Source organism: Musca vetustissima, unplaced genomic scaffold, assembly GCF_032173495.1.
Source record: "Musca vetustissima isolate MV318-11 ecotype Yass unplaced genomic scaffold, APGP_CSIRO_Mvet_v1 utg16198, whole genome shotgun sequence".
Classification (NCBI taxonomy): Eukaryota; Metazoa; Arthropoda; class Insecta; order Diptera; family Muscidae; genus Musca; species Musca vetustissima.
This window is the reverse complement of record NW_026886113.1, coordinates 17,341-42,765: the sequence shown is the minus strand read 5'-3', so window position 1 is coordinate 42,765 and position 25,425 is coordinate 17,341. Positions and strand designations below refer to the sequence as shown.

General features: G+C 34.1%; 1 protein-coding gene across 1 annotated transcript; it reads left to right on the top strand.

Moving 5' to 3' along the window:
- Positions 1-210: 210 nt before the first annotated feature.
- Positions 211-14,573, top strand: LOC133333587 (connectin; the record flags this gene model as incomplete). The annotated part of the gene is made up of 2 exons (XM_061541896.1): positions 211-1,206; positions 14,357-14,573. Coding segments are annotated over exons 1-2 (1,213 nt in total), but the record flags the coding sequence as incomplete, so codon positions are not given.
- Positions 14,574-25,425: the final 10,852 nt, after the last annotated feature.

The window sequence follows — 25,425 nt, the reverse complement described above, 5'->3', positions numbered from 1 at the left end:
TTAAATTGTGACTATGTTAACTTTTTTAAATTACAAAAAAATAAATAAATACAAAATTAATTTTTCATTCTTTTTTAGTATATTAAATTACAAAAAAATAAATAAATCCAATTTAATTTTTCTTTCTTTTTTTAGTACATGTGTCAGCTGTAAAATAAAAATAATACAATTTGTTTCTTGCCAAAACCTAAAAATTACAAAAGCTGCAAAATGTTAAAACCGTATTTCCTGCACAACACATCGACGCTGTCGTTGGCCCTTATAGTTCTCTGCCTAACATTTAATGCTGCCGAGGCACGTTCACGAGACAAAGACGGCAGAAGACGTGCTGAACGTCTTTCTGACCCGACTTTTACCAACTATGCTGCTTCCTCCTCCTCTTCCTCCGCAAGTCATTATAATGCATATGGTGCAGGCCCTGCGTCAATTGGCTCAGTACCCTATTCAGTTTCTTCGGTTAAGTCGGCGTCATCGAACTACTATACTGGACCCATTGACGATACCGGCTTCTGTGTGCGGCGACGTGACATGAAACTAATGTGCTACTGTACTCCTGACGAAAATCATGTCCCCGTACAAAAGGCTGAATGTTGGGTATTCTCTGATGGTTTACTTCAAAATGACACCACATGGACGCGTTTCTATCAACAAACCCGCCTGCGTGAACTGAAATTTGTCATACAGAATCATGGTCGTTTGGACTATATACCGACTCACATATTGAAGCCATTGGAGAATTTGACCAGTATTACCATTGAATATTCGCAAGTGGAAATCGTTCGCAGCTATGCCTTCGCCAATCTGCATCAATTGGAACGAATTGTTCTAACAAACAATATGATAATTGCCCTGGACCAGGAATCATTTGCTAATCACATTCGTTTGCGTGATTTGAATTTGGAATATAATAAGATTTTCGAAATTGACCGCAATGCATTCCGTAATTTGCCACTATGCGAACGCCTCAGTTTGAATAACAACAATATAACGAATTTACACGATGGTCTCTTCTCGGATTTGGTTCGTTTAATCTATTTGAATTTGGCGCATAATCAAATTAACACCCTGACAAGTCAAATATTCAAAGGCTTGGGTAATTTAAATGTTCTGAAGTTGACACATAATAATATCAATTTTATTGGTGATACGGTGTTTGCTGAACTCTGGAGTTTAACGGAATTGGAATTGGATGATAATAAAATTGAGGTAAGTTGGAAAAAATATAAGCATGTTTAGAATATAGGTGTTAATATTGAATGGGAACCTTAACCTTAAATATTTTTCATGGAACAAAAAAATACAATCATATATAACATTCATCATTTATAGTCTCTACTTTAATCGTTCCAATTTGCTAACCGAATATTAAAAAAATAAAGAAAGAAAAAAGAAAGAAAGAAACTGCAACTGTCGAATGGGACCAACTATATGATAAACTTCTCCACTTTGGGTGCATGTAAAATTAAATACAATATCCCGTAGATAGAACAGACATATGACCTTTAGAGGGCCGTTCAAATGGAATCGATCGGGATTAATTGTGTGATCTACATAGGTATTTTAACCTATTAAAAAACCCCATACACATACCATTCTGGAATCAATGAAAAATGCCACGTCAATCGGGGAAACTTGGATTCTTTGGTGTATCATTTGTATGGAACGGAGCAAAATTATGTATGTATGCAAATCTGGACCTAATTGAGCACCCGTGACGTATACCATTTGCTATGCTGCAACACACTGCACTGTCCACAATTTGGAATATGTATCAAAATCTAAACCGATTTTTGCAACCTTAATACACATCACTCTAAACTCACCATCTGCATAAAATCGGACGAAAATATATATGGGAGTTATATCAAAATCTGACCTTAACAGACATCAAACTGCAATCAGAAAAATATTGGGATTTTGGTGCGCCATTTACATAAAATCGGACGAAAGTATATATGGGAGCTATATGTAAATCTGAACCGATTTCAAGAAAACCTAACATACATCAATATGGACCTGCTTCCGTATGCAGTGCAAAATGTTGTCTCTATCGGACAATGCTTGGGAGTTTGATGTGTAATTTACATACGAAACTATATCGTCAGCTAAAATGCAAAAAGGCGTAACTAACAAAAGCATAATTGTGTAGGAGAAGCAAAAAACTGTTTTCAATGAAAACTATAAACATGTCAAAAAAAGTATGCCCGGCAGGGTTATATTGCATATGACGAATAATAGACTACAATTTTTTTTTTAACAAATTTAGTTATTTAGTTTAATGACAGTCATAGCAATAATGTAAAAACTTGAACTTTTTGCATTTATCAAATAAACTCACTTGTAGTTACGTCTTTTTGTTTTTTGTTAATAGAAGCTCCTTTTTTGACCGTAGACGTGTAAAACCTTGTCAACGCATGTAGTTTATTGACATTCACAATATTCATTCAAAAAGTTAATTTTCAATTTTTTGTTAGTTACGCCTTTTTGCATTTTAGCTAACGATATATGAGAGCTATATCTAAATCTGAACCAATTTTAATAGGGTTCGTTCTCAGTCCAAATAAGTGACTTTTGACAAATTTCATCCAAATCGGATCATAAATACGATCTGAACATTGTTTAGAATTTAACATGAGCAGACTGACGAACGGACATGCATAAATCGACTCACAAAGGAACCCTGTGTCTATCTCGTTTCCTTTTACCTGTTACAAACATAATGCCCAAATCCCCAAAAAACCGAATAATAAATAATGATAACGACAATTTTTGGAAGGTAAATTTGATCTCGAACCTCCCTAAATACCGAATAGTGAGGGTACTGCTAATTGGGGGATTTCCCGAAAATTGGTAGACAGATTTCCTAGAATTAAAAGTACTAAAGTATAACCTATTTGGTTGTTAAACTGGCCCAAACTCCCAAAAATACCGAATAATGAGAAGTTCCGTTATATGGAGCTATCATCAAAAGTCGACCGATATCGAATTTTTTGTGGGAGGTTTGTCACCAAACGTCAATGTGTCAAAAATCCCCAAAATTTCCAAAAGTGTTCCGATAGCGGGGGGTGGGATGTCATTATTCGGGGCTATCATAAAACTTTGACTAATATCGAATCATCAGGTGAATATTACACTTCAGCTGCAGGTGGTAGGTGTAAACATGCAGATGTTTCGTTGGAGATGTCGGCTCACATTTAATATGCTCCCATAGAAATGGTATTATCGAAATTTCCAGAAAATTTGTATCTTAAAAACATTTTTTATTTGCCAGTAATTTCGATTATGACGGATTGAAGTAAATTTAATATTTATGTGTATTAATTTTTGTGTACATGAAAATCATGACATTTAAGTTAAAGTCATTTGAAATAAGACTACTACTGCCACCCATACATACATTTTAATATGCCAGTACAATTGTCACCACAATATATTAAAACTAGCTACATAGTCACATGGGCCCATTTTTTCCGTCAGTGTTGTGACAACTTCGGAATAACAGAAATAAAAAACCCTATAAACGAATAGCTGGCCGCATATCCTGTCATAAACATACAAGCTGGTGGTAGATATCAACTTATATATCAGTTTAAGGCATTCTTACATTTTTTGTTTGTCTTTCACGCCTTTATTGCAGGATATGTGGGAGTAAGTAATGTATGTCAGTGCAACTTATGTTGAGAATTCTTATATATGTGACTTACACATTTTACATATATATTGTGCGCCTGTCACTATCAAGTTTCTCAAATTTATGTAACACACACACGCACGATAGACACACATACTTCCACAAGTTGTGAAAGCATCTTGCGATAAGGATTTCTAAGCCATTTTTTCCACTGTTCGACTTTACTTGTCACTTAGCGCTGCTGCTGTTGTCGTCTTAGTCCTTTGGTTTTTTTGTTTTTCTTTTTTGGTCTGCCATAGCAGAATTGTCATCATTCTTCGCGTTCTTGCTTGGCTGACGCTAAAACGTGTTTTTTTTCTTTTGCCTCCATTCCTCATTTGGGGCTAAATCGTTGGCAACTTTAATCGTACGTATGGGCAGCAGCAGCAGTATGATAGCGTGTCGAGATTGCTAAAGCATCTGAGTGTTGATGATAGGCGTATGTTGTAGAGTTTGAAGTGTTGAAACAGGAACATTGCTCTTAAATATTTGTTTGTAGGCTTTGTGTGCTTGAATTATGTAGAGTTTAAAGTTAATGTTCGGATATCAGATGAATGAATTTAAACAACTGTAAATGACGTTGAGCGACAAAAGGAAGAAAAACTAAATTTTGATAAATAAAATAAATATGTAATATTTACACATTGTTCCTTTTGAGAATATGCATAGAATCACTTTCTAAGTCGATTTATGCATGTCCGTCCGTCTGTCTGTCCATGTTAAATTGTAAACAAAGTACAGGTCGCATTTATTATTCGAATTGGATGAAATTTGGCACAGCTCATTCATTTGGCCCAAGGACGAACCTTATTGAAATTTAGAAAAATCGGTTCAGATTTAGATATAGCTCCCATATATATTTTCGTCCGATTTAAGGTGAATGGTGCACCAAAGTCCCTAAATAGCTTGCGATTTGCACGAAATTTGGCACATCGTACTGAATTAAGTCTAAGAATTATGTGTGCTAAGTTTCGTGAAAATCGGTTCAGATTTAGACATAGCTTCCATATATAGCATTTCCACATTAAATGAAACCTTTTACACATTAAATGAACCCTTTTCCAAATTAAATGAAACCTTTTCCAAATTAAATGAAACCTTTTCCAAATTAAATGAAACCTTTTCCAAATTAAATGAAACCTTTTACAAATAGAATGAAACCTTTTACAAATAGAATGAAACTTTTTCCAAATTAAATGAAACCTTTATTCTTATCTAAGGAAATATAATATTTGCAGTAATTTTAGACCAATATTTGAAAATTAAATCAAAGAATATTAACAAATATAGTTGTATGGCTATGTAATTAACATAAATATTCTTTAATTCGGTGTGATTTCATTTAATATCTTTACTACATAAAACTAAATAAATAGTAATACAAACTGGGGTATTTCTTGACATTTTAATAAATAAATATTTAAGAACAAGAATTGAATACCCGGTCCTAAATGCGAAATACATATTTGACTTAATAAATTGTTGATGATAAGGTAACTGCTTATCTTAATGAAGGGGTTCCAGACTTGCAGCTTGTGGGATTTTCAAAACCATGTCCATAACGTAGTTAGAACAATCTTGCCGAGTAAGCTTTTGAATACTTCGCTCGATTACATCAACAATGTTATGTTCCATTGAAACGTCACACAGCTCAGCTCTTGGACATAATTTTATTTTTGAAAATGCATTTTCGATTGGATTTAGCATTGGAGAATAAGGCGGTAAGAATTTAAGGTTGCATCTTTTGGATTCGATCAAATTTTTTATGTCATGTCGCTTGTGTATTTGAGCGTTATTTTCCAACTCTGGATTGATTTTCTCAAAAAAAATTTCTAAAAACAATTTAAATCTGTCTGCATTGACACTGGAATTAGAAACGATTGTGTGATGTACAACTCCCGCGTTGTTTATTGCTGCAATTATAGTGACATTACGACCTCTGACCGTAGGCAACACAATGTGTGCTCTTGTTCCTTGTCTTGAACGGGCTTGGGTTCTTCGTATGTGAAGATTAAATCCACACTCATCATCCATTTTGTAAAGTCTTGAGCATATTTTTGTCTCAAGCCTAATGTTCTGGAGTCATTCATTCGTTCTACTTCAATGGAGGCCATCTTAAACGTAATTTTTAATTTCCGTAATCCATATTCTATGCAGCTTGTGGAAATATTTATTTCATTTTCTCTCAACAGTTTAGTTTTTATGGCTTTGAGGGTAATTCCAGGTTGACTTTCTATATAGAACTCGATCAGACTTGTGGTGTCAACAACTTAGTTCTATTTTCTCCACGCTTATTTTCCTTCAATGTTCCAAAATTTTGTTTGTATCTTCATATAAATGTTTTTTTCGGAATTTATGTTTATGCAGATTAAATTTGCATCCTCGGAAATGGTTCTCCCCTCTTCATAGAATTTAAATAATAACAATTTCATGTCTTTTGTTATTTTGTTATACTGACCCAATTTGTTTCGGGGTCTTGTAGATGTAGCTTCGGTAGGTTCTGGATCATTTCCACTTGAAATACTTGGCGAGGATATTTATTCTTCCTCAGGTTCCCAATTATCAGAGCTTCCCGAGCTAAAATCAGGTTCGCATTTATTTTAAACGTGGCTATTTTTAAATACAGTGAACTCTCGATAATGTGAACATCCAAAACAGTAAACTCTCGACAATGTGAAGTAATTACAAACAAAATTTTGGAACATTGAAGGAAAATAAGCATGGAGGAAATTGAACTAAGTTGTTGACATCACAAGTTTTAAGTCTGATCGAGTTCTATATAGAAAGTCAACCTGGAATTACCCTTAAAGCCATAAAAACAAAAGTGTTGAGAGAAAATGATATAAATATTTCCACAAGCTGCATAGAATATGGATTGCGGAAATTAAAAATTACGTTTAAGATGGCCTCTATTGAAATAGAACGAAAGAATGACTCCAGAACATTAGGCTTGAGACAAAAATATGCTCAAGACTTTACAAAATGGATGATGAGTGTGGATTTAATCTTCACATACGAAGAACCCAAGCCCGTTCAAGACAAGGAACAAGAGCAAACATTATGTTGCCTACTCACTATAATTGCAGCAATAAACAACGCGGGAGTTGTACACAATCACACAATCGTTTCTAATTCCAGTGTCAATGCAGACAGATTTAAATTATTTATAGAAATTTTTTTTGAGAAAATCAATCCAGAGTTGGAAAATAACGCTCAAATACACAAGCGACATGACATAAAAAATTTGATCGAATCCAAAAGATGCAACCTTAAATTCTTACCGCCTTATTCTCCAATGCTAAATCCAATCGAAAATGCATTTTCAAAAATAAAATTATGTCCAAGAGCTGAGCTGTGTGACGTTTCAATGGAACATAACATTGTTGATGTAATCGAGCGAAGTATTCAAAAGCTTACTCGGCAAGATTGTTCTAACTACGTTATGGACATGGTTTTGAAAATCCCACAAGCTGCAAGTCGGGAAACCCTTTCATTAAGATAAGCCGTTACTTTATCATCAACAATTTATTAAGTCAAATATGTATTTCGCATTTAGGACCGGGTATTCAATTCTTGTTCTTAAATGTTTATTTATTAAAATGTCAAGAAATACCCCAGTTTGTATTACTATTTATTTAGTTTTATGTAGTAAAGATATTAAATGAAATCACACCGAATTAAAGAATATTTATGTTAATTACATAGCCATACAACTATATTTGTTAATATTCTTTGATTTAATTTTCAAATATTGGTCTAAAATTACTGCAAATATTATATTTCCTTAGATAAGAATAAAGGTTTCATTCTATTTGTAAAAGGTTTCATTTCAAGTGGAAAAGGTTTCATTTAATTTGGAAAAGGTTTCATTTAATTTGGAAAAGGTTTCATTTAATTTGGAAAAGGTTTCATTTAATTTGGAAAAGGTTTCATTTAATTTGGAAAAGGGTTCATTTAATTTGTAAAAGGTTTCATTTAATGTGGAAATGGTATATATTTTCGTCCGATTTAAGGTAAATCGTCCACCAAAGTCCGTAAATATCTTTCGATTTGGACGATATTCGGCATAGTGTACTGAATTAAGTCTAGAACGATGTGTGCACAATTTCTTGAAAATCGGTTCAGATTTAGATATAGCTCCCATATATATTTTCGACCGATTTTATGTAAATGGTGCACCAAAGTCCCTATATATCATTCGATTTGCCCGAAATTTGACATAACGTAATGAATTAGGTCTAAAATGATGTGTGTAAAGTTTCCTGAAAATCGGTTCAGATTTAGATATAGCTCCCATATACATTTTCGACCGATTTTGTGTAAATGGTGCACCAAAGTCCCTATATATATTTTGATTTGCACGAAATTTGGCACAGCGCACTGCTTTAGGTCCACAATGATATGTGTTAAGTTTCCAGAAAATCGGTTCAGATTTAGATATAGCTCCCATATATATTTTCGTCCGATTTTATGTAAATGAGGTGCCTAAGTCCCTATATATCTTTCGATTTTCACGAAATTTGGCAATGCGTACTGAATTAGGTCTACAATGACGTGTGTTAATTTTTTTTGAAAATGCGTTCAGATTAGATATGACTCATATATATAGTTTGGTCCGATTTAGTGTAAATGGTGTACCAAAGTCCCTATATATCTTTTGATTTGCACGAAATTTGGCATAGCGCACTAATTTAAGTCTAAAATGTTGTGTGTTAAGTTTCCTAAAACCCGGTTCAGATTTAGATATAGCTCCCATATATATTTTCGGCCGATTAAATGCAAATCCTTCAATTTGCACGAATTTTGGTATAGCGTACTGAATTGAGCTTAGAATGATGATAGGCGTATGTTGTGTGTCTTAAGTTTCGGGAAAATTGGTTCAGATTTAAATATAGCTCTCATATAAATTTTCCTTTGATTTAACCAAATTAAATCTAGAATAACCTATATCGGATTAATGTGTGCATATGTTGATATATACGCTTTATATCATCGTGTGAGTTCGTGCAAATGTTGCACCAAATAATAGCCGTTTCTTCGATCGAGATATATTGTGAACAGCACACTTGGGGTTTTAATTGATAAGAATATCTCTCTACTAAAAATTGTCTATATTAAAGGTTTTGTTCGGATCGGTAACCGTTGTATATGACAAAATTATTGGAACTCATTATATATATATATATATATGGTTTGATATATTTTAATTACGTTATTACTAATTTAATAAATGTTTTTTATTTATTTTTTAGTTCCGTTTTGTGAATTAATTACATTCCATCATGCAATTTTTTGCTGTTTTTGGTTTCTCTGCTTTAATTAGCTACGACATACTTACATATAATCATTATATTACCCTAACTAATATTAGGTGTGATATTGAATGATATTAATTATGTCTGTTTGTAGAGAATACATGTCATAGTTGACATATATTGCAAATTAATTTGCTAAAAGCTGTACAAACGGTCAATTGTTAGAATAGTGATGTTATCACGCCAGTTTTTGTGGTCGCAAAAAAATTCTTTTTTTCCGAGAAGTATATAATAGTGGTCGTAAAAAATAAATATATTTAATTTTTCCGAGAAATATATAATAGCTATGACTATATTATGTTGCAAAACGCAGCAACATAAAAAAACCTTATTTGGTGCATGATAATTTTTTTACATCGTTGCCATACGTTGCCCATACACATACATATAAATATAGGACACACTGGAACCACTTTGAAATTATTTAGTTGGAAAAATGTTTTTTACTTTGGACAAAACTAAAGCAACTCTACAGTACAAACAGATGTGCTCTAACATTTTAGTTATTTTAACCGTTATAATCACTATGTATTGGTTTTTAAAAATGTTTCGTTTATTATAGTTAATTTTTAAATGGATTTTTTTACATATGTCTTGTTTTCAAATTTGACCACCAAAAAAAATATAACAAGTGAAAATGCGTTAAGTTTGGCCGGGCCGAACTTTGGATACCCTCCACCATAGATACACTGACAGGTACTAGAAATTAAAAATATAGGGAACATACCAAACAGTGGACCTATACCGACATTTCTAAAAACGCATATAATACAAATTTTAGAATTTTTTAATGAATTTAATGAATTAACCAAACTCAAAACACGGAACAAATCAGATAACTATTTTAATATAAATAGGGGTTATATGGGGACGGCTCCAAAAAGGGGGCGAATATAAAAATTTTTGGTAGGGAGATTTGTTACCATATACGACTTCAAAATACCAAATTGCAGCAAATTCGATTGAAAAACGCGCTCAAGAACCTCAAAACACCGAAAATTGGGGGTACCCTTATATGGGGGCTATCCGAAAAAAACGGACCTATATTTATAATTTTTTGTGGAGATATTTGATACGCAATAAGAACTCAAAGTACCAAATTTCAGCGAATTGGGTTGAAAAACGAGCTCAAGAACCCCAAAATACCGAAAATCGGGGGTATAAAGGTACTCCGAGGTCTACCCGAAAAAAATGGGCCAATATTTATAATTTTTTTGTAGAGAAATTTTATACCGAAAAAGAACTCCAATTCGGTGAAAAAATGCGGTCAAACCACCCACCCCCCCCCCCCCAAACTGGAAATTGGGCGATACCGTTATGTGGGGGCTACCAGAAGAAGTGGACCTAAAATTATAATTTTTAGTTGAGAAATTTGGTATCCAAAAAGAGCCCATTTTACCAAATTTCAGCGAATTTGGTTGAAAAACACGTTCAAGAACCCCAAAATACTGAAAATTGGGGGTACCCTTATATGAGAGGTATGCCTAAACGTGGACCGATATAGCCCATCTTCGAACTTGACCTGCCTGCAGACAAAAGACTCTATGCAAAATTTTGGCGTTCTATCTCAATTCGTTTAGACGCTAGAGTGATTACAACAGACAGACGGACATGCTGATCAAGAATATATATACTTTATATGGTCGGAAATGATTATTTCGATGCGTTACAACCGGAAAAACAAAACTAATATACCCTCCATACTATGGTGGAGGGTATAAAAATCGCTAGAAGCAGATACAGTACACCGATAAAACAGCTAATTTCCAGTGATTTTATCGCAGAAAATTATTTTGGATAAAATATTCCACGAATAAATAGGTGATATCTCGAATTATTAGTCGATCTTATGCAACTTTATCAGTAGAGAAAGTTCAGCACGAAGGAAGGCTGCAAAAGATCATTAGTTTGTACAGATCACTAAAATGTCATAGCAGTAAACAAATACCCATTTAAGAGTTCAACGAAATTGGAGAGACGTTTATCTTGGGATATAACCTTAAGAACAAAGCTTGGACGAGCTATTGTCGCAGGCCTACATACCAGGAAACTATCAAGAAAGTTCTTCAATTTCTGAAAAGAATCGGAATTGCCTTTCGCAAAAGCCCATATTAATTGGAATCCGACACAGCAGAGAAATATTATGCTCTCGAATGAATTAAAGTTAAATATTAAAGGCATGACCATGAGAAGGTCCAAAAATGAAACGCTCACGTCACAGTATTGCAGGCGTGCTGGTAAGCATGGAGGAGGGTCAACAATGGTATTGGGTTATTTTTTTCTGGAGTTCGATATATTTAATCGTAATTTAAATAAACTTAAAACAACATGTCATTATCCCAATTGCATGAGAAAATATCTCTCACTTTATTTAGTTTACGGAGTTTTTCCTTTCTGGATAAAGAGGATTTTGTGTAAGCATATACTATAACCGCAGATAAGAACAAATATTGTCATTGGTCCTTTCCAAGTGACGGCTTAACAGAATGAAAACAAATAAGTTGAAAAAAAAGAAAAAAAACGAATATTCTTATTCCGTGCTTTTATGTGGGGGTTTCTCAGGTTCATCGTAACGTCAACGCACTCCCTACACATACAAGAGACAAAAAAAATCCGAATTTTATCGGAGTAAAGAAAATGGGATATTGATATGCGAGGATGATTAGGAATGGCATAGGCATGACGTGAAGTGAAGTGTAACAAATGATATAAAATTTAGAAGTTATCCCTATTAGTGCAGACCATTTGATACCCTTCAAATTGTCGTAACAGAAGCATATTAGAATATGTCAATATGAGGATGACTCTTAAATGGAGGCTCAGTAGTTACACGTAATTGATATTCATTTGTACGAACATAAGAATAGTAGACCCATACTGAAAATTATGCTTAAGGAAAGTTCTAACCTTTAAAGTGTGGCATCGTTATACAGATGATGTTTCAAAACTTCTGATGAAACATATTTATACCTACACAACTATGTTGTCAGGGTATTATAGCTTTGTGCAGCTCCAAGAGTTTGTAACGACTAGCATTACTAGCATAATAATTTGTAAACACGATACAGGCCACAGTTATGGACCAATCTACACAAAATTTTGCATGTAGGATGGGTTCTGGCCATCGAAGACCCCAATTGTTTTTGGAAAAGATCGGTTAATATTAGGGGATGAGATGGACCAAATACTTAATTTTTGTCGGTTTTTCTTGTCGCTTCAGAGATCGTAATTATGGCCGATCATCGCAAAATTTTACATGGAGAAGGAGGTCGGGCCAAAGAATAAGGATTACTGTTTTGGTAAAGATCGTCAATATTTTGCGGGTCAAATGGCAGGGGCGTATATATTTACTCCTGAAGGATATAGTCCCGAGGAATTGATAGTATATCCGAGAGGAGTCGTTGGTCTTTAAATTGATACCAAATATATTGATGTATCTATTCAGATGTGGGAGTTACACTCAAATATTTACAGATGCTTACGTATTCAGATATTATTTAGAACCCACACATTAAGGTTAGAGGCGCTGATCGATTTGAAATTTTCCATGAAGTTCCAGTTATGGTCAAGGATAACGACTACAATTTTTGGTGATAATCAGATTAAAATTTTGGGATGAAATGGACCGAAAACTTAATTTTTTGAGTGATTTTTGAGTCATAAAATCGCCTAATTCTGTTTTTTATACAATTTACACAAAAAATGGATTTCGTTTTTTCCCCAACCTTATATTTTAAAGGTTAGAATTTCGAGAAATCCTAATCCGAATATATTTAAATGTCTTGGCAATGCGAATTATTGCCACGCCTTTTAAGGTTACATTACGACGTAAACGTTCAAAGTACCTTCTTCATAATTTGTTAGAATTTCCCGATAATTATCAAAAAAAAAAAAGTTTCAAAGTCTCAGTGCATGGTAATAATAGAAGGTAATAGCAAGTGTTGTTGTACAACAAACTATACAACAACCTCATGGAAATTTGTTGTTGTGAATTATACTAGTGTCGACGTCATTTGACAGAAAAATGTAAACACACAAATTATATTTATTTTGAAAATGTTATATTTTCGAATCCTCAAAATAAAATTGAAAAGCATGAATGAAAATCTATCAAATTTATATTTCTATCACTTCCAGATCTTTCCTATAATTGAGCCACTCTCACTTATATGTGTAAAACATAAGAAAATGCTGAGAATCGCGAGTTATTCCATGAAGGAAGATTTGCTTCCTCAAACTTTCCCAGCAGGTAGTTTGGGTAAATTGAATACAGAAGGACATTTAATAAAGAACAATTTCGAATTGTATGCGTGCTCAATTTTCTTCTGCTGGGTGATTTTTAAAAACATAATTTCTCATATTCATATTGACACTAGTATTACGTTGGAATCAAATCAGCTGGGTTTTGCTGCTACCTTTTATAATTGTACCATGGTTTCAGTGAAACAGTTGAAGTAGTTGACTCTTTATTGGGGAAGTACTATAAGGAGCGGATCTAACCATGTCTGTATAATATTATCATACAGACAAATCGAATAGCCCATTCAGCAGGATGTTGACCATTTTATGGTGGAAGTATCAGCAGGAGCGGATTGATATCCTTCATCTTCTATCTTGTCTATGGTTTGGAAAAAATGTTACGATGTGCAAAGTTTGGATGAAATCGGTTAAAACTCCGACGGACGCAGACATGCGGATATTTTTAAATCGATTCCAAATTGTCTGAAAGGGATTTGGTCCAAAGAAACGTAGGATATAAAACCAATATTTCTATGAGACACATTTTGCCGTAACAAAGTGCATATTTCCACATTGGCCACAAGTCTCAGGCCAAACTTCATCGGAAATGGGATTTTTGGTATAAACTATATAGAATCACATTTGAGAAGTGTTTCGAGGATTGTATTTCCAAATCATACTTATTTCAAATAAATACATACTTCCTATTTACATTAGTGAGATTATGTCATGCATCAGTGATAATAAGTCCATAGTCACTGTCATTTATCGAATCACAAAATAATCCCAACGTAATTATGGGAGCTTTAACAGGTGTGTTTATGTTTCGATAGGTGGACGGTTGTTTTCCCCCACTTTGAATGTTATGTTTCCATTAACACCAATATATTGTTTTCTCGTTGAAAATGACAACATATGGAATACACATGAAAGTTAATTATGTATTTACATGATTTTAAGCCATTTACATGTCAATCCATTTTTAGATAGTGGGCTGGGCATCATTTACATTCACCTCACTAAATAGACTTTCTCTGCTAATAAAATATTGTGGGGTAATTTTCGTGAATTTCTATCATTAAAAATAAAAAAAAGACTTTTAATTTACCTCCTTTCATTTTCTCGTTTCCAGCGTATATCAGAACGTGCCCTTGATGGTTTGAATAATTTGAAAACCTTAAATTTACGTAATAACCTTCTCAAGAAAATCGATAATGGCCTATTGCGTGGCACAACAGCCCTGCTGTCACTGAATGTTCAAAGCAACAAATTGGAAACTCTAACCTTCTACACATTCCAACCAATAATGGACAATTTGGTCAACAGTAGCAGTGAACTTTTGGTAAATGGTAAGTAAGAGAAATGTTAATTGTATGTATGCATATATGTATGCATATTCATAGTAAATTTGATATTGGTGCATTTAATAATATCAAATACCTAAAAATAATGTGGACTATTTTAGCATTGGAATTCTTGACGACAATCATTCGACCATATTAAATGATTTGTTTCTAATTAGGTAAATTTTCATTCAATTAGTAACTGTACTTAATAATTTTTCAAACAGGCTTTCAATGGCATGACATGAAATGTATTTAAAAATGTAAATATTTTAGTATCAATAAAATATGTTGCTCGATGTAATTTTGATAGTCACTAAATCTATACGTTTACATCAGACATGTGTACAGTCCAAATTGAGATATCAGTAAATTGGTTAAGTGATTCGTAGAATCGAAAAGTTCAATTCATATTTTCATCCACATCAGTAGCAATTGAAACATTTCCTCTCCAATTGAAATTTAGAGTACATATATATTCCATTGATTGTATTGGAAATAAAAACGGGTTACAAAGAGAAGCATGTTACACAAAATTGTGTCAGAATGTGTACTTGAGGTTACTGGTTTTCTGCTTGGGATTGCACATTACACTACATTACTTTTTATACCCTTCACCACACTGTGGTACAGGGTATTATGTCTTTGTGCATATATTTGTAACAGGCAAATATAATCGAGATAGACGAATGGTTCCTTTTGAGAATATGCATAGAATCACTTTCTGAGTCGATTTATGCATGTCCCTCCGTCTGTCCATGTTAAATTCTAAACAAAGTACAGGTCGCATGATCCGAATTGGATGAAATTTGGCACAGTTCATTTGTTTGGCCCAAGGACGAACCCTATTGAAATTGGGAAAAATCGGTCCAGATTTAGATATAGCTCCCATATATATTTTCGTCCGATTTAAGGTAAATGGGGTACCAAAGTCCCTAAATATCATTCGATTTGCACGAAATTTGCTATAGCCTACTGAATTAGGTGTAGAATGATGTGTGCCAAGTTTCGTGACAATCGGTTCAGATTTAGATATAGCTCCCATATATAGTTTCGCCCGATTTTAGGTAAATGGTGCACCAAAGTCCCTGAAAAGCATTTGATTTACACGAATTTTGGCATATCGTATAGAGTTAAGTCTGGAATGACGTGTGCTAAGTTTCGTGAAAATCTGTTCAGATTTAGATATAGCTCCCATATATATTTTCGTCCTATTTAAGGTAAATGGTGTACCAAAGTCGCTATATGTCTTTCGATTTGCACAAAATTTGCTATAGCCTACTGAAATAGGTCTAGAATGGCGTGTGCTAAGTTTCGTAAGATGGATGTGTGCTAAGTTTCGTAAAAATCGGTTCAGATTTAGATATAGGTCCCATATATAGTTTCGCCCGATTTTAGGTAAATGGTGTACCAAAGTCCCTATATATCTTTCGATTTGCACGAAATTTGGTATAGCCTACTCAATTAGGTCTAGAAGGATGTGTCCTAAGTTTCGTGAAAATCGGTTCAGATTTAGATATACCTCCCATATATAGTTTCGCCCGATTTTAGGTAAATGATGCACCAAAGTCCCTGAAAATCATTCTATTTGCACGAATTACGGCATAGCGTATTGTATTAAGTCTAGAATGATGTGATGCACGAAACTCCCTACATATTCTTCGATTTGCACAAAATTTGTCCTAGTTTTCTGAAATATGTCTTGAAAGATGTGTGTTAAATTTCGTAAAAATCGGTTCAGATTTAGATAAATTTTTAGGTAAATGGTGCACCAAAGTCTCTGAAAATCATTCGATTTGCACGAAATTTGGCATAGCGTACTGAATTAAGTCTAAAAAGATTTGTTTTAAATTTCGTGATAATCTGTTCATATTTAGATATAGCTCCCATATATATTTTCGTACGATTTGATGTAAATGGTGCACCAAAGTCCCTATATATCCTTCGATTTGCACGAAATTTGAATTTATAATTAAATGAAGAATTCAGAATGTGGCCGAATGCACAAAACATACTGAAATAAGTGTAACATAACATGGGACAAGTTTCGATGAATTCGGTGTAGATTTCGATATTTTGCTTTAAATTTATTCGCATAATTTTGTCCCATTGTAAGAAGCAACTTTATATCTGACCAAAATTTAGTATAGGTTGCAGAGTGACTTGTTTAATTTCATGTTAATGGTCCGTCAAAAATGCGACGTCTGTTAGGATTCCATCTGTTGAATATACCCAAAGTGGTGAAGGGTATCATATAGTCGGCCCCGTCCGACTTTACTGCTTTCCTTACTGGTTATATGTACAAACGGCATGATAAGAATTTTGTAAATTAAAAAATGGTTTTAGATACTACATACATCGATTTATATTTCCGAACTATTATGAAAACCGTCCTGTCAGTTGGACAATCGGAATATCCGTAGGAGTCCATGCATTTTCTAAATCGGTCGGGATCATTTTATGCGAACTATGTTTTTGCGTTATTTGTTAATCTCCTGAAACTTCAATACACTCAGTCCAAGGCTTTTCTTGCAATTTTACCCTTGATTAAAATAGTTTTACTCAAGGTCTTCAAAATGGTGGTTTACAACTGTTATTGCATCTTCATTTGAGGTAAAACGCTTGGCAGTAAGAATTTTTTAGATTTGTGAACCCTGCACCCAGTTTTTAGGTTACCTCCCGACACGCGTAGAATTTTTACGGTAATTATTTGTTGTGTTGCACAGTGTAGTTATTATGTTGAAGAATGCTATAAGTTCAACAGGTCGTTTCTTCTTATTTTTTCATATATCACAATTCTTTTCTCATACAGATGTTACAATATTAATCAGTTTTTCTTTACTTTAAAATAATTAGTTACCTATTTGATATTATCAACAATATACCCTTAGAACATCCTAGATAACTGCATGCATGCCAGTTATCTGGCATGTTTACATAACATTGTAGCCATTAAGGAAACAGTAAAAGGCAGTAGCTCAAAATGCTCATTTCCGTTTGCCGTTTTGTTTTTGGTACAATAGTAGCCGGAACACACAACTACAGTTGTACCAACAATAAAAATGATCTCCTGACTTCCCATAGTTATTTTAGTTTCCGACACACGAAACTATATGAATCTTTTGTATAGCTCTATTTTAGTTGCAACTGTCTGTTCTGTGGCACAGAAAACAATGTTTGTTGAGCGCCATGTTTATTGTTTTAATTACACACAATTGTAATTGTCGGATACATGGGCGCATAGTACACCCTTATACCGATGTACGCTGTCCGGATTTTGACTTACAATGGTGTGTTGCTTCAACAAGTATTTTTGTGTGTTTCTAGTTCTATTCTTCGTGCTTCATATGAATATATCTGAATGTAATGGGAAATTGTTGGTAGAATGCCACCTAGAAATTGGAATAAAAGCTCCAAGCATTTAAGTGTAAATGTTGGGGGTAAACGGTCATTATAATGAAGAAAAAACACATTAAAAATAGATAATCGCCGGTGTAATTAGTCTCTAAAGGTGTATTATTATACTTACTACACATTTAGATGGAACACCTAATGTGTCTCATATATTTTACAATACAAATGTGTAGCTGTTTGCAACGGCATTTAGATATCTTAATGGCGTCGAAAAAATCAATAGTAATTGCTTGAAATTATGGTACATAAAGAAGCCATTTAGTAATTTTGTATTTTGAGCGGTTACAAACATAGGTCATTTTATACAAAAAAATATAAATATTCATGAATATAGAAAACCTTCCCAAATACCCACAAATTAAAAGTATTATATAGCGGTCACTCTTATCTAAGGTAGGCCCGATATTCTACTTTATTCTATTAATGGGTTTCCGACATCCTCTAGTGAAAAAGTACAGCTTTTACCTATTCTGTATTGGTCTATGTTTTGACTAAGCGTTCAATATGCAGATACCTTATTGGAGGTTTTTATACCCTTCACCACACTGTGGTACATGGTATTATGTCTTTGTGCATATGTTTGTAACAGGCAAATTTGAGAATATGCATAGAATCACTTTCTAAGTCGATTTATGCATGTCCGTCCGTCCGTCTGTCCATGTTAAATTGTAAACAAAGTACAGGTCGCATTTATGATCCGAATTGGATGAAATTTGGCACAGCTCCTTTATTTGGCCCAAGGACGAACCGTATTGAAATTGGGAAAAATCGGTTCAGATTTAGATATAGCTCCCATATATATTTTCGTCCCATTTAAGGTAAATGAGGTACCGAAGTCTCTAAATATCTTTCGATTTGCACAAAATTTAGTACAGCCTACTAAACTAGGTCTAGAATGATGTGTGTCAAGTTTCGTAAAAATCGATTCAGATTTAGATATAGCTCCCATATATAGTTTCGCCCGATTTTAAGTAACTGAGGTACCCAAGTCCCTTAATATCTTCCGATTTGCACGAAATTTGGTACAGCCTACTGAACTAGGTCTAGAATGATATGTGCCAATTTTCGTGAAAATCGGTTCAGAGTTAGATATAGCTCCCATATATATTTTCGTCCGATTTTATGTAAATTGTGTGACAAAGTCCCTATATACCTTTCGATTTGCACGAAATTTGGTATAGCCTACTCAATAAGGTCTAGAATGATGCGTGCTAAAATTTCGTGAAAGTCGGTGCAGATTTAGATATAGCTCCCATATATATTCTCGTCCGATTTTAGGTAAATGGTGCACAAAAGTCCCTATATATCCTTCGATTTGCACGAAATTTGGCACAGCGTACTGAATTAAGTCTAGAAAGAGGTGTGTTAAATTTCGTGAAAATCGGTTTAGATTTAGATGTAGTTCCAATATATATTTTCGTCCAATTTTATGTAAATGGTGCACCAAAGTCTCTATATATCCTTCGATTTGCACGAAGTTTGGATTTATAAGTAAGTGAAGAACTCAAAATAGTGCCGAATGCTCAAAACATACTGATATAAGTGTAACCTATCATGTGACAAGTTTCGATGAAATCGGTTTAGATTTCGATAATTATATAATTTTGTCCCATTTTAAGAAGCAACTCTATATCTGACCAAAATTTAGTATAGGTTGCAGAATGACATGTTTAGTTTCATGTTAATGGTCCTTCAAAAATGCGACGTCTGTTACGATTCCATCTGCTGAATATACCCAAAGTGGTGAAGGGTATAATATAGTCGGCCCCGTCCGACTTTACTACTTTCTTTACTGGTTAATACTATATTTCCAATCTACATATGTTGCAGTAATTATACCCTCCACCATAATGTACAGTGTAATTATACCCTACACAACTATGTTTTCAGGGTATTACGGCTTAGTTTGTAACGCCGCGAAATATTGGTCCTAGACCCACCTTTATGTATATTGATCGTCATATCTCGACTAGCTGTGTCGATCTAGATATTCGTGTCCGTCCGTCCGTCTGTCCATTATAATTTGTAAACACGATACAGGCTACAGTTATGGACAAATCTTCACGAAATTTTGCATGTGTGATGGCTTCTGGTCAATGAAGATCCCTATTGCTTTTGGCAAAGATCGGTTAATATTTAGGGAATAAAATTGACCAAATACTTAATTTTTGTCGGTTTTTATGGTCGCTCCAGAGGCCACAATATTTAGCGGGTCAAATGGACCCTGACTTTTGTGTGAGAAATGACAACATTTGTATTCTATAGCGTATATATTTACTCCTGAAGGACATAGACCCGAGAAGTTGATCGTATATAGGGGAGTGGTTGGCCTCTGAATCATATTGTCTTATGTGCTCAGATATGGGAGTTATACATAATGAGGTAAATGTGACTATGTGCATAGTATTACTATTACTCCATTAGAGGACGGAAATGTCGCGCTGATCGCTTTGAAATTGTAAAGGAAGTTCCGGTTATGGTCAAGGACGACGCCTATAGTTTTCGGTGAAGTTGAAATTTCATTCAGGTGGTGCGGAACTTTATTTTTCTCAGATTTTCTAGTCACTCTAGAGGCAATTATTATATGCAGATCGCATCGCATATTTTACAAGGTGAAGGGGATTTGACCAAATACTTAGAGCGGCTGTTTAGACGATGAACGGTTAATATCCCGAGGGTCAAATCAACCAAAACGTAAAGTGACCTGTTTTTTTATTTTATGGCGTAAAAATTCACTTCACGAAAAAAATGGAAAATATGCCAGAGTTAGAAAGTGGAGCTGTTGACCTATAATCGATCAAATATCACGAAATATTGCCCAGTTTCAGAATATAGAACCGCAGAAAGTTAGAGTTCCGTGGTAGTTGTGTAGGTTATCATATGGTCGGCCCCGTCCGACTATACTCCTCCGCTCACTGGTTAAATTTGTCATTCCGTTTGCAATACCTCGAAATAATAATTGGAGAACCTATAAAGTATATATATACATGATCAGAATAGAATTCTATGTCGATTTATTCAAGACTGTTTGTCTGCATCGTCACGTGAGATATCGCAACATTTAAGACAGAGCTTTGAAATTTTACACATGCATTGTTATTACTCCTAGGATATATGAAATTAAAAATGGGATATATCGGTCTAGGTTTTGGTGTAGTCCCCATATAACGGTTCCCCCCAAATATTCGGTACACTACTCGTTGCTACGGCAACAAGCTTTCGATGAGGCACTTTTTGGCTTTAAAACCCCATGTTTCTTTGCACCAAATCAGATTACAGACAAGTTTGAGTAAATTTACAAACTTCAATCTGTCTGTCTGGTCAGCTGGTGCAGACGATAACTCTCGAAGGGGTAACCTATCCCATCCAAATAGGAAATATCAGCCCACTCCTTCTGGTACCTCCCCTGCAAAATGCAAAAAATTGTGCATACAAATTATTTTACATCATGTGAACGGATTATCTATTTTGAACCAAACTTTGCAAAACAATTTTTATATTTACCATGTCTATATCATGTCCGAACATTGGACCCATTGCTTCACTCCTTCTGATACCTCACCCACAAAAGGTCCCAAATTTAAAATTATAGCCAATTCGTTTGAAAAACGTGCAGAAACATACAAAAATTTCGAATATTACACGGGCGATACCCTAAATAGTTGACCAATATTGATACTTTTTTTGTTGGAAGGTGTGTTATCAAACTACAGCCAATTCGGCTGAAAGTTATGTCTAAAATCGTCAATATAAAACGTGGACGTGAACATTTACGTGATGGCATGTGCCTTTAGCGCCTTTACTCATAAATACAAAACAGCAATAACAAATGAGATAACTGTATTTTTATTTCTTAGATCGATGTATTTTGCCTTATGAAATGGACTTCTGTCCCTTTCAAGTTAAGTCAGTGATATATTGGACATTAATTAGGCATAGCCCTCATATAATGATAACCCCAAATATTCGCTAATTCCTCCACTATTTTATCAATATTGGATCCCCTTTAGGTATTGCCTCAAACTACTACAATTTAAACTGCAGCACCATGCGTTATCAGTATCAGACCATTAAAAATTACTGAAATTTGTATTTGATATACATAATTGTTTACATAAATCGGTTTGTAGAATTATCGGTATAGGTATACTGTTTGGTATGTTCCCCATACTTCATATATTATTGAATATGAGAACAGATTAGTTAGCTAGCTTTTTTCACTTGTTTGCTTTATCCTCCCCCAAGTATTTTATTGACAAACTATATAGAGAATTATAAATTCTCCCTCCCCAAATGAAAAAAATGTTTGGTATACAATGAGTTTTGTTTTTCATTAGTTTAAAACCAAGCTATAGAAAATTGGACAATATTTCTTGGAAAAGTAGTCCCCATTTGGAAAGTCTTAAAAAATGCAAATAAAAATATTCATTGATTTTTCAATTAATTAAGGCGATGAGTTAAAAATAGTTAGAAAAACCTGATTTCACAGCTCCAAATATTTTCCAATTTCTTTTGTTCATGTAATTTTCATCTCTAACAAACCTAAAAAAGAGTCCACATACCACATTGCTCCCAAACATCTACTATATCTATTAGCTTTCAATTAAAAGCAAACATTAAACTGTTCACGACCCATACCAAATTAATGCTGCACATAAAATTGGGGTCATAAAACACTGACTTTTTCGTAGCTCGATTTTGTTTGGCTCCTACCAATGTCACACCTCCCATAAATTATTATGTTCATTGTTTATGTGTATATCGACAATAACCATAAAACTGACATAATTGCAAATTCCAATATTTTACCCACAGTATAAACAAAAGTACATAGGTTTATTTGTTTGTAGGTTGGTATGTTTCAACATAGAATGATTGATGTTGTTGAACTTTGACGTATGTTTGTAGATAAGACAAGTATAGTATTCCCCCCTCAATATATCTACACTATATACACACACACATACACAATATATGTGATAAATTTTGTAGTGAATGACATATAGAATATGTCAATACTCGCCCTCCTTTTGTCAGGTTTTTGGTACGTTTTGTAGACACACACAAAGACTAGAAAACGGTTGAATTGAAATTAATTGTGTCACATATACAGTGCTGCTCAAACCAGTAGCAAATACATTGGTGTTTATCCTCCAACATAATTTGGAGGTGGAATATTTGGAAATTTGTCATTGCGTTTTTGAGATGTTGCAACTCGAAATATTCGTCGGAGATATAATAAGGTAAACATATACTCTGATCTGGATAAAAATCAATCGCAGTACATTGCTACTACTCTTAGGATCTGGTATAACATCCATACCAACAGTACCGACACATCATCGATATTTTGAAGATTATAGAGGGGTTAGTAATATGGCTTTCCAAATTTTTGGAGGGTGAAAAACATTTTTGCTGAAAATGTTCAGTATTGATCCATATCTTAATATAATCCTCATATAAATTGTCCGCCCACTATATGAATTAGGAATGTTCTGGGTAGCTTGTCCAAACGATGCGGCTGTAAAGGGTTTAGATATACAAAGGCCCTACCCAGGTCCCTAATTTAGAAAATTTTACACATATTTCCAAACGATAAGTTGCAAATTTGGCTGTCGGGTTTAAAGCAGATGTAGCATACACCAATAAAATCGTGACTTACACATCAAATGTTCGTAACAATCCGACGGTGTCTTTTATGCATAATGAAATCGGACAACATTATATATGGGAGTTATATCGACATTTGAACAGATTTAAAACCCCAAAAAATCAAAATATGCATTCAACACTGTTGCCAAGCAATCAATCAATGAATCGGACAAACGTAGAGACTTACTTCTACAGGGGTCTACAGGGGGCTATAATATTGCGTTATGTGGTAGAACCGAATACCGAACAAGGCTTGGAATCTCTATGTGGAGGATTATACTTTGGACCTATACAGGCAATTTTCCGCACAAGCTGTTTTGTTCCCTTCGAATGGTAAAATCAAGGAAAACCCTTCAAAATACTGATAAAGATACCCTTATATTTATCAGTCGGTATAGCACATTACAGGCACATTGTTGGAAAATGTGGCTTAAGAGGACCCCCATTATTGGGGTCAAACATTTTTTTGATTTAATTCGAATGTCCCTACAAAATTTCAAGTGAAAATCCCAAGAACTCTTGAAGATATAGCCGATTTATTGTGTCAGCATCAAGTGACGGCTAAAGGGCTTCTCAAACTTTAAACGCGTTTTTTATACCCTTCACCACACTGTGGTACAGGGTATTATTTCTTTTGCGAATGGCGGGCACAATTACTCAAAAACTAATAACCCAATCGATTCCAAATTTTTACACGTTTCTCTGTGAGTGTATATATCGTATGAACTAGGATAAAGCCAATCGGCGAAGATCTTCCTTATTTTTTAACTTAGTTTGTGGTAAAAAATCGGCGATTTTCCAAAAATATTTTTTCAAAGGTCCGCAATTTTGTTAATTTTAGAGCGAAGTCAATAATCCCAGTTCCGAGAGCCAGTCATATACTCTTTTTAACACCGTTGGAATTTTCGGATTCCGATGTTCCAGTGAGGAGTTATCATGCCCGCCATCAAAAATAAGGACTTTTCTTTAATTACAAAAAACAACAGCAAAACAACAACAAAAATTTTTGTAAATTATTTTTTTCTCTTTTAAATCATTAAATATATATGGGCAAAGTTACAAACCTTAACAAGCATTGGTATTGATATACCAGCCCATTGAAAATCTTGAAAAATTAAAAAATCGAATATGTGGTGGTACGTTCTAAACCGTTGGAAATATATTGTAGGCCGTTTTGATACCCCATATGAATTCTGGAATGAATTTGGTAGAAAAACATGCCTAAACACAGAAAATAGCATTGTACCAATAAATTGGGGGTACCAAATTACTATTAAATTGCGTTATATGGGGGCTTCCCTTAAAAGTGAACCAATTTGGGTTAAACAAGTGTCCAAAACCCCTAAAATACCAACAAATTATGGTTACCATTATATGGAGGCAACTTGGAAACATGTACCTATGTGGATAATTTTTGGCAGGGTAATTGTCAACTCAATGAGAATCCAAAATATTAAACTGACTTAAAAGCTGGACCAATATTGATAATTTTTAGTAGGAAAGTTTACCGAAATTCCGAAAATTGGGAGTACAATTATATGGAGGCTACCCCGAAACATGGGCCAATATAGATAATATTTCGTGTCAGATCTGATGACCAAAGTGAATCCAAAATACCTATTTACAGTTGATTCAGTACCCTTATATGAGGGCTAACATAGGACCTGGACCAATATTGATAGTTTTCAGTAAGAAGATTTCGTATCCAATGATATCCAAACGTAGCAAAATAAAAATACAAAATTCGAAATACTTATTTACAGCTGATTTCTACCCTTATATGAGGGCTAAC